Consider the following 11,669-nt stretch of genomic DNA (forward strand, 5'->3'; position numbering starts at 1 on the left):
TTTCCATAGTTTGTGAAAATAAATAAATCGTGCCTCCTTTAAGGTGTAATATTTAGAAACTACACACATACTTCGGCATGCGAACACCATTTGTATTGATAATTTTGCAGCACATGGGCGCACCCTGTTGTGTGGCCTGTCATTAAAGAGGAGATACACAAAAAAAAAAAAAAATGAAATAATGGCAAGTTATGATAACGGAAGTAATAAATATAATGTGTGTTCTCTTGGAAAAACAAAAAACTTATTTGGCGTTTCAAAGAAGACTATTTTAAAAATTGCAGTTTCCAATACAGGGAAATAATTTATTATTTAATTATAGTTCTATTCAGAACTTATTATTTTTAAAGTTTTTGCATGTTTTTATTGGAGCAAAACTCTAAGAGTTATTTCAGTGTTTTTGGTACTTAAAAGGTACTGCTTCATTTCCAGATATCAGAAATTACACTTAGAAAAAACAGCTGACATTCGCTTACTGGGTGACCCTATTAAAATATTTTGTTCCAGAGAGAATGACATTAAGACTGCTGATCATGTTGACTTTTAAATTGTCATTTCTTTTAAGTAAAGAAAGCTACTTTCCACATTCTTACCATCAATTGAACTGAAATAGCCGTCATCCAGTTACAGTTTTATAATTTTTAACAAATGTCAAGTATTTTATGTAAAAATCAAATCTCCAATAATTGCTTACTAATTGTTTGTACAAAAAAATGTTAATTACATTTTATGACAAAAATCTAATTTTAATTGAGGCTATCAGTCTTACTTACCTACCTCTTGTCTCATACCATTTTGAGAATATTTTACAATAGAAAAACGTGGGTTACTTGATATCGCCATAAAAATCGTGTCTTGTTTCTTATTGGTGTTGTTGCTGTTCCCAGCAAATTTACAATTTAATTATTAATTAATTGGATTTTGTATAAATTTTCTTTACTTTTTGTATTGTACATATTGTTGTTATTGTATTTTTTGTTGTTGTTATTGTTGTTATTATTAGCTAACAAATTGAATTTGCATGATTTCTCAAATTGTGGAATTTATAATTAAATTCAATGTTGTGTTGTTGTAATAATAAGACAAATTGACATTTGTATGCATACATTAATCAAAACAAAAAAAGGAAATTAAAAAAAAAAATCCCCTTACAAACCTTGTGTAAATATTCTTGGGAATGAAAGTGTAAATATTGATATTTAATTTTGGAAAACCACAATTTTAATAAATTCCAAACAATGTTAATTTGTGTATATACATGTATGTATGTATGTATCTATGTATGTATGTGTAAAATACATACAAGCCAATATTTGTAGTCCTTTTCTTCTTGTAAATTGCCAATTATGGCCATAATAAATTTATGTTCACTTTTTCTCTTTCACATTTTGTTGTTGTTTTTATTGTGGCAAAATAAACAAAAATCCCTGGCCAATACAATTAAAAATTCCATATATAATTTGCTTAATAATTCATAATAAAATAAATGCATAAGGCATATGTTATGGAAGAGTTAGCAAAATGCTTGTAACAAATATTTACATAAATAAATTAAAGGATAACAAAGAACATAAAAACGTATTGAATTTGTTCTTCTACTTCTTCCCTGGGATCTTGGAAACTTTTGGACATGTTGTTGTTGAGTGTATATGTACATGTAAATATATATGTTTATTTACAATCAATTTATGCACAAATCAAGCCTAAAATTTTGTCAAAATATTTTATATATGTGAAAAGTGTTCGATGTCAAATGTAATGTGTTGGCTTGTATAGGAGAGGGGACAATTGTTTTCTCAGGTGTTGATTATATTTTCTTTAAAGAATCTCAGGGCAGACACATTTGAGATATTTTAAAAGGAAGTGATTGTTTAAATGTAGCTAAATATCCTCAATGTAAACATATCATAATACTGAGATATATTAAGTCATGTTTTTACCATGAGGCAATAAATGGGTATTCCATTTAGCACAGCTGACTATTCGAATAATTGTCAAAATGCATAATTTCTTCTTGAATTCGACGTGCAATGTTGCCAACCATGAGAAATATTACTAAATACAATTTGACGGATGGTCGAGTAAAAATCAGATGTTTTTGTTTTGATACATAGTCTTATTATTAGGTTCGTTCGTTTACTCAATAATTTGTACGAATTTGTACAAATTATTACAAAATGTTGTTCGTTTACCCAAAAGTTCAGTAAAAGAGAGTGAATTGAGAGAGAGCAGATTTGACAGTTGTGTTACTGAGATTTGCAAATTCTTACAAGGAAAATTTACTCAGTAAGAATTTTCTTGTACCATCAGCTGATATTTAATCAGCTGTTTTGTAAACAAACAAAAAATTGTTCTCAAGAAAATTGTTTGTTTTGTGAATTTTATTTTGATTTTGTATCATTAAATAGTTAAAACTTACCGGTCACAACCCTTTTAAATGTTTGTGGGGAACAAACAACATCAATTTTCCGCTTGTTATCCATTTTTCTAATAAAAATGCTTTTTTTAGTTTGCGCCAATTTGTTTGTTGTTTTAATCAGCTGTGTCGAAACAATCTTTTTACTGGATGTTGTTCGTTTACTTTTTGCAGTTTTCTCTCTTGAGAAGGAAAAATTCGTATTTACTCTCTGCAAATTCTTACTGAGTAAATATTACTGGGAAAGTAAACGATCGAACCTATTGCAACATAGTTTAGACTATTCACATTTTATGCTAAGAAAATTCTATGATTTTATAATATTTTTGAAAAACTTCTTAAAAACCATGTTTGTACCTTTGTAAAAATGTCATCTCCTTTGAATATATTCATAAGCAACCAAATACATACAACAAAAATAAAAAACCTTCCCGAAAGCATACAATTTCATAAATACAATGCACTTTTAATTGAATTTTTTCCCTTCAAACTTGCATTACATGTCTGTTGCAATAAATATGTATGGTATGTTTATACGCTGTGTCATATCTTCCAATAGGAGATTCAATGAATTTACCACCTACATAATTGAATTTTAAATATAAAATAAATAATTTAATAATAATAATTATTATTGTATGCATCCTTGTGACATGAACGATGCCAGCCACCAGATGCTATTATAGTAAAATATTTCAAAAAAACAGAATGAAAACTCAATAATTATATTTATGTGCTGCACTATGGCTGATTTTTTAAAAGCATCATTAAGTAAAACTTCTGATTTCATTAATTTTCATTTCACTGTAAACTCATAATGACAAATTGCATTATGGTTAATGGAGACAAGTTTGCTTTATACGCTTTGATGGTGTTGTGTTCTTGCCGTTCGGTTCGGATTGGCTGGGATGGGATGGGCTTGTTGGCTGGATTTTTGTTATTTATGTGCAGCTTCCAACATTGAGGCGACCAAACCATACCATCAAGTGGTAGATGGAGAGAGAGTGAGAGAATATATACACACACTCTGTGTACATATATTGGTCTTTTTTTATAATTTCATTAAAAAAATTTATTAAGCAGAAGTTATTCGAAAAAAAGTTAAAAAATTAAAATTGAAAAAGTTTTTGTTTTTTATGGTTATTTGTTGTTACTTTTAATCTGCTTAGACATATTCCCGTTGTGAGGAAATTAAACCAACTTGAAATAAATTGAACATTATTTCTTTCTTGCTTCCGTTGAATTTTGTTAATCTGAAGCCTGTTTGAATAAAACGCCACATTAAATACTTCAAATAAATGACGCTTTACGAAAAGCAATTAATATAGGTGTGTAGTGCGTGAAGATACCAAAATGATCAAAGGATGATTATTTCAGGAAAACTAAAAAGAATGTTAGGTACATTATCAGAAATAACGCTCTAGTTTTAATTTGTATTGAAAGTAAAAACCAAATCAATCAGCTGATTTGGATCTGTCATGAAAAAACAACTACTTTATATGACATGTACATTAATTGGCATTTACATTAGAACTTTTTAACGGGTTACCTCATCTATGAGGATTTACTTGGGATAACGAAATCCGGTACAATGTAAACGTACTATTAGAATATTTTACTGGCTTAAACGATTTATTTGACATATACAATGCAAATGACAATTTATCTACTACTGGATTTACTAAATAAAGTACAATGTAAATAGACTTTAAAAAAGTTTCGCCTATAAAATTTTTACTGAATTCGAAAAAAAATTTGGGAAGTAGTATTTATTATTTAAAATATCTAATTATAATAAAAGTATGCTCGAAAAACATTTTAAAGAGAACACCACTTAGAACTTGTTTCCATTTCTTGGCAAACTAGCTGGCCGTGTTTTTTTTCGTTTCGTTCATTTCAACGAAATAAAGACATCCCTCACTGTTGGTATAGTTTCTTGTTCTTTATTCCTGGCTATGGCTTTTAAGCTTGTTATATATTGTATATGTGTTTAGTTGTTGCTTGAATAAAACTACAAAATTCTATATTGTGTTTGTATTTCTGGAGCCTTGAGAGTAGTTGCCGCAACCATCCATCCATCCGTCCATTTAAACTGCCAGCCAGCCAGTCAGCCAAACAACATCAAAACGTTCTTTTGTTGTTTAATTATTGTCAGACATGCCATTAATTTTGGCATGTCAAGTCGTTAACGAATTCCTTTTTTTTTTTTTTTTGTTATTGTTGTTTTTATTAAATGTTGTTGTTGTAATTATTAGTTTTGTTTTCTGTTCCCTTTACGTTTATAATTTACAATAAGAAATAAAAATGGTGAACTTAACAGAAATAAATAATAATTTCTTATTAATAATAAAGCTTGCTGTATAGAAATTGTATACGATGAAAATGACAACATAAAGTACATTTTTTAATGTAAATGTAGCATTAATGTCATTTAAATCCACGTTTTCATAATCATGATTTAGCACTCACTACAGCTATAGCATGTTTACACTGTACCAGATTTATTAAATCCTGTTGATCTAAATTTTCAACCCCGTAATATCGATGTCAAATAAATCCCCATAGAGGAGATTAATATGGTAAAAAGTTCTAATGTAAATGCCGTTTTCATGGTAAACAGACATGACCTGTCATATTGACATTGTATTGAACAAGGCCTATAAATAAAGTCGTTCAGGGAGACCAGGTGATTATCGGCTGCCTCTTAGGTTTGTTGTCAAAATCCATTATTTTGAATTGACTTCCATTATGAACGTAAACAAAAGACGAATTTTTGACATTAGACTTTTTCGCTAGCTGGGTGACCTTATTAATAGATAATGTAAAAGAATATTGGAGAACGCCATTCACACTTAAATCTGACTCTGATATTCCTTTATAAATTTTTAATATGACAATTATTAGTCTGTTTTCGTACTGCCAGAATCTACCACTTTTTACTGCAATAACGAATTTTCTTTTATAATATCGATGAAAATTGGACAAAAAGATATAAAATTCTTTTGTCTGTATCTATAGTTTAGCGACTAATTTCTTCTACTTCAATATGTACAACAATCAATTGTTTTATATTTCAAATATTCTCCATCCATTAAATCCCACGCTTTGCATTCACCAATTAAAATTAAGCAAATAAAAGTTAATTAATCATTTTCAATCTCTTTTTTGGGGGGTATTTAGTAGTATAAACAAATGTTCAAATTAAGCTTGCAACATTTTGGTGTATACATTCCCACCAATACACATTAACATTATTTCAATGACACAAATATTTTATTTGTTAGATAAACGTGAAAATATTTACATACAATTTTGTAAATTGCTAACAAAAAAAAAAAACAAAAAAATGAGGGTGTGTTCCGATGTTAATTTGTATACATAAAAGCTAGCATAGATGTGAATGTGTAAGTAACTTTATATTAAACCCGCATTGACATTGTTAAATCTACAACTATGAAATAGTGTCAAAGCGTTAAAAGGCCAAGGCACAATCAGCGCGTTATGCGTTACTTTATGTAGCGTTAATGCTTTGTATTGGTACTGTATTCTTATTGATTTATAAATAAACGACATAAATACTAGTTATTTAGAAAAAAACATCCATGTCGTATACGTCAAATATGATCCACTGGATTTGAGTAAATTTTGTAATCTAAACTCGCTTTATACTTTTGGTATACTTAGGTCGCAAAAACAGTGTTGTATTTTCTATATATCTCGATTTAGTATGTATTTTATTTCGAGACGTTTATTAAATGTTACACCCTAATATCGAGCCCCACATGCGTTTACATTGAAAAGTAAACTCAACTGTTAAAACAAATATAACAGAAATACAAAAATTAAATATAAATTGTTCAATGTCGTCAAAGCAAAAAAAAAAAACAAAAAAAAATTACTCTAGCAAATATTTAGAAAAAGGAAACAAAATATTCAACGACCGTTCTACAACAACAGAAACAAAAAAGTGAAAACTTTTATTTAACTTTGCAAAAAAAAAAACAAATAAAACAAGATGTGAAAATAACAGATTTTGGTCGTTGACGTTTTCTTGTGTGTAAAAGTTTTTTTTTTATAAAATATGTATGTGTACTAAACAACTACACATAAAATATTTTATAAAACGCATGGACTTGACAAAAATAAATTTCAATGTTTACATTTCTCTTCTAATTAAAATTGAAGCTTCCAAAACATACTTGTTAGGGTAAAATAATAATTTTTTTTTTTTAATTTGTCAACAGATTTTATGCAAAAATACAAAATCGAATGTTTGTTATAGAATTTCCCCTCTTGACTTATTTACGTATTCTTAACAGTAATATTTACTTAATTACGTTTTATTTAATTTAATTTTCCTTTACTTAATGTATGTCTACGTACTTCCGTTATTGCGCATTTTATCATGTTTCCGGTGTTTGTTTTTGATTAAATATTTTCCAGCAAATTGAATTGCAAATTGTGTTTTTCTGTTTTTTGCCATCTTTCTCAGACTCCCTTTTATATTTGTATGTAGATATATTTATTTTTAGAATTCTTATTTCTTAGAATTCCATCTTCCCTTTCAAACCAAAAAAAAACTACATATTTTAATTTCAGCGAAAGGATGTTTTATGATTTTGGGCATAGTCAATTATTTTTACGGCGCATTATATTAGAGCTACAATTACATCGAACATGTAAAATTTGACAGATGCTCGGGTAAAATACGAATGTTTTTGTTTTGATACCTCACCTTATTATGGCATCATGATTTATATGTAGAACTATGAAAGAATTTGGCATCACTTTTCACGACCACTAATAGCACATTTACATTGCTAAGGCATATCGCAATTCGTTCGACCAGCAATTAACTTATCACAAAAGGAGTATTCTAAATTATTATTTTTTCGCTTCGATGATTTATAAATTGAGTCGATTTAAATTGAAATCTGTTTTAAATAATAATAAAAAATAATTTAATTTTATACCAATCATATTAACTTTAATTATTTTCAATGTATATTTGCTATGACATTTAACATTTTTTATTTTAAACAATACTTAATACAAATAATAAATTTCACTAACTAAACAAAAAGTCCCTCGAGTTATCTTTTCGTTAATGAGAAATTCCTATCCTTTCCCTTGCCAACAAAACAAAGCAAATAAATATCTTTAATAAAACTTGTCTGTAAATTAATTTTATTTTTTATTTAATTTTCTCTACAAACATTACTTGTATTTGTTTATAATCAAAGGTGGTATATCTCTATGTGTGTGTGTGCGTTGTAAATTTTCTATATCTAAGATAAATATTAATCAAAAAATTTGTTTTCTCTGTGTTGCTGTGCTGTAGAAAGAGTTCGAATAAGTAAATATTTGTTTTCATTTAATTTGTACAAATTTACTTTATTGTATGGATGTGTGCACACACAAACACACACACACACATACATCATCTGTCTGTGTTCAAGAGGATTTATGAATTTATCGTAAAACATATCTATCTTCAGACATTAACTAATGTCAAATGAAATGAAAGAAACTAAGAAAAGTACACAGTAACAGACAAAAGTGTTCGTCAACGTACACAAAAATATGCAGTATCTACAATGGAAACAAGTACAATACGATGGATACATACTTGTGTATTGTTAGTAACTTCTTGCAGAGGTAATGGTGTAACTATTATTTGTTTGTTGGTCGGTTGGTTGTTTCGTTCGTTTGTACGTTCATACGAGCATTTTGTATTCGTACAATTTATGCCTGACAGCTGTCATTTATGAGAATTTATTTGTATTTATTTAGTTGCTGTTGTTGTTTTCCTTGTTGTGGTTATGTTTTCTTTTTATTACTGACGTTGTCGTCGTTCGTTGTTCTTTGTCCATGTTATCTGTTGTTGTTGTTGTATTTAGTATTACTGTCTTCCTTGTAATTTGTTTGTGCGAATGTATTTGTTTTAGTTTTGTTTTTGTTATATTTTTTATCAGTCACACACATCCCGACAAAATTATATATTCTCCCTTTGGGTTTCTGTTCCCCTGCCGCATCGAGAAATGCAGTTTCATCAATGTGCTGTGAATGTATGTGTGTGTGTGTTTTGTCTTTTCTTTCTTTTGGGGAGGTACTAATAGAGACTGCAGGACATGTAAACAATTTCTGTAAAATATAAGATAACCAAAAAGTTTTAAACTTGACAAACCAACAAATGAAAAAAAAAATACAAACAATAAATAACATGTAGAAAAAAATACGAAAACATGCTTAAGAAAATTAACAAAACCGAACTGGAGACTAATTTGCATTAAATTTATGAATTAAATATAAAAAAAAAATATTTATATCCTAAAAGTTGTTGAGATTAATGTTTTTTTATGGAATTAGAAATAGGTTTTGATTTTACTTAAAATGAAAATGCAAATTTGAGAGAGAGGCACATAGCGTATACGTCAAATATGAAGGACTCTATTTGTAAATCGAGATACCGAATCCCAAGACTACGTTTAGACTACTAAATCCACTCGATATCAAATATCAATTCCATAGCGTATACGTCGCGATATGGAATTGACATTAGAGATCAAGTGGAGTTCGTAAATATAAGCCCACTTTTACTGTTTAGAAATGATGTGGATTAGTCAGCTGTTATTTGTTTACGTATACATATACATTTTATTGCTTTCCGATTTTTGTGGTAATTTTTTAAGCAATGCTTTTATAGTTGTTTTAAGAATTGCTTTCCGAAAGGTCAGAAACGTATATAAAAATTACTTTGTTGTTCTAAATTATAGTAATATTTATTATAAATGCAAAAATAATAACTTTTCATCAGCTGACATATTTTTGTTAGGCAATTATTTTTATTATTAACTAATTTTAAAGCATACTTTATGGAGAAACGATTATTTTATTGGGACAATTGATTGTATTTGAAATTATCTTGATTTAGCATAGGATTTCGAGTAAATTGAGACATTGATTGAATTTAATTCTGTATGGCAAATCGAGGTAAAGTCAGCTCCATTGAGTAATTAAATCGAGATAATGCACTTTATCACGCTCCTAATCTAAAACCGAAACCATATGCACAAATCAGCTGTTTACAATTGACCGGGATAAAGAAGTTGTAATGTAAACACGCCATTTAAATTGCCATTTTCTTTAAAGGAAGTTCTCTGTATGTTATAAATATTTATTTGTTTAATAAAAATTATTATATTTTTATTGAAACTAAATTGAAAAATATATTTTTTTGTTGCTAAAATAACACGACCAATTTTTGTTATTTATTCCGTCTACATAATAAAGTTTCATTGTTTTCTTCTTATTGTACTATTTTTGTTTTGATCACACACACAAACACACCGTATGTGTTACATACACACACATTCATTAGTCAAACATAGTGCAAAAAATTTAAATTTATGATGCTAATTTATTGCTTTTCTTAAATGTGTTTGTTTTTGTCGTTGTTGTTAGTGTTTCCTACAACAACAATATAAAATTCACATTTACAACAACAGCTGCTGCAATTTTATTCTGAAAAGAAAATGTCTGCATATTAAAGTTTGAAAAGAACTTTACATATACATAAAGTACATCCACACACATGCAAGATGATACTAATACAGCCACCCATCCACCATACCTTTGCAGAAAAATTTATCCTCCCATCAGTTGCTTCTATTAAAATATATGTATGCGGGGTGTGTGTGTGTGTGAGTTTGGATCTTCTTCGAAGTAAATCCTTATATCACTCCCAATTTAACTTTAATGTCTTTTCTTGCTTTATTTTAATTGGCTTTAGTTTTTCAGCGTTTTATTTTTTTCTTTGCTACTTTCAATTATATTTTCAGTGCCCTCCACAGTGGGCGAAATAACATATGTTTTTGTCCTTTAATTTGCAACACTTAAAATTTGGATATTGACGAAGCAAATTGTTTTCCGTTTTTGAAGTCATTGTTATTTGATTTTTTTATAAAATATTTATTTTTTTCCGTTTGTTAAACTACATTTCCTTCTCAAACATTATTACGTATCCCCCTGTTGCAGGGTATCCAGTATTCGACCATTTTTATTCGTTTTATCCCCCTCTTGCCGCCCCCAATGCCAAACAGGCTAAGAGGAAATTGCATGGTTTCGGTTAAGGAATTCTCTTTTTTGTTTTTCTCATTCCACTTTACGAGCAAGCGAGCGCACATGCATTATTAATAAAATTGCCAAGAAAAATAACAACAACAGCAGCAGCAAACAACAAGAAAGAGGAAGAAAGAAGTAAAACAAAAAAATTAAAATTTATGGCTTTTTTATTTTGTATGCATAATATCCTCGGAGCTGATTTATGAGTTCAATTTGAACATATTTTTAGTTGTTTTTATTTTTCTCTCTCGTCTTTCTCTTTAATTAAAATTAAAAACCCATATAAAAACTACAATAATAATTACGTTTTTAGAAAATAATTGAAAGCTAACAAAAAAAAAACATATCATTTCAAAATTAAAACCGCATGTAAACGTTTTTGGCTTCAAAAATTAAAAGCAAAAATCTAAACGTTAATAAAGATTTAGAGTATGGCAATCATGAATTGCTGCTGCTGAACGACAAACGAACAGACACACACACGTGATGTTCAATTATGACAATATTATGACAGACGGAAACGTGATCGTACAAATTGCAAAATGGCAACATCAAGTATTATGACAAATATGTACATACATATATTTTTATATTCAAATTGAATTTATATAATAAAACGTATTCATCATAATTATTCTTATTCAATACTCTGTGTGAATGAACACACACATACACATGTTCTACCACACACGTACATTTTCTCTAATGAATGTTTATTGTGAATATTTATTTATTTTGTCTATACATTTCTTCTCATTTTTCAGACGCCATCCCGCGGCCGTAAACCTTCTGCCAAAGCTGCAAAACTAAATGCTGGCGCCACTGCAACAGCAACTGCGCACTCACCACGACAGGTTGTTGCCAATTCAACGATAAGTCCAGTTGGTGCTGCCGCAACAGGAACGGTCGGAGCATCGCATCCTTCGCCAAATACAAATACAACAAATCCCAATAGCCACAGCAACAACAACGCCGGCAATACTAATTTGCTAGCAGCAGGCCAGCAACAACAACAATTGGGAGGTAGTATACATCATCAGGCGGCGACAGGCCAACAACAGCATTTGCAACAACATCAACTGACAAGTAGTCAACAGTTGCAACAACAACAGCAGCAACATCACACCCA

At 29.1% G+C, this 11,669-nt stretch overlaps 1 protein-coding gene across 1 annotated transcript in view; it reads left to right on the plus strand.

Moving 5' to 3' along the window:
• The window catches only part of LOC133324937 (methylcytosine dioxygenase TET-like), a 180,871-nt gene extending 169,241 nt beyond the window's left edge, over nucleotides 1-11,630 (plus strand). The window contains exons 5-6 of the mRNA XM_061533760.1: nucleotides 11,305-11,563; nucleotides 11,602-11,630. Of these exons, the coding sequence (XP_061389744.1) occupies nucleotides 11,305-11,563; nucleotides 11,602-11,630 (288 nt within the window). The remainder of the gene's footprint in view (nucleotides 1-11,304; nucleotides 11,564-11,601) is intronic.
• The last annotated feature ends 39 nt before the right edge of the window (nucleotides 11,631-11,669 follow it).

Source organism: Musca vetustissima, unplaced genomic scaffold (genome assembly GCF_032173495.1).
Source record: "Musca vetustissima isolate MV318-11 ecotype Yass unplaced genomic scaffold, APGP_CSIRO_Mvet_v1 utg20894, whole genome shotgun sequence".
NCBI lineage: Eukaryota > Metazoa > Arthropoda > Insecta > Diptera > Muscidae > Musca > Musca vetustissima.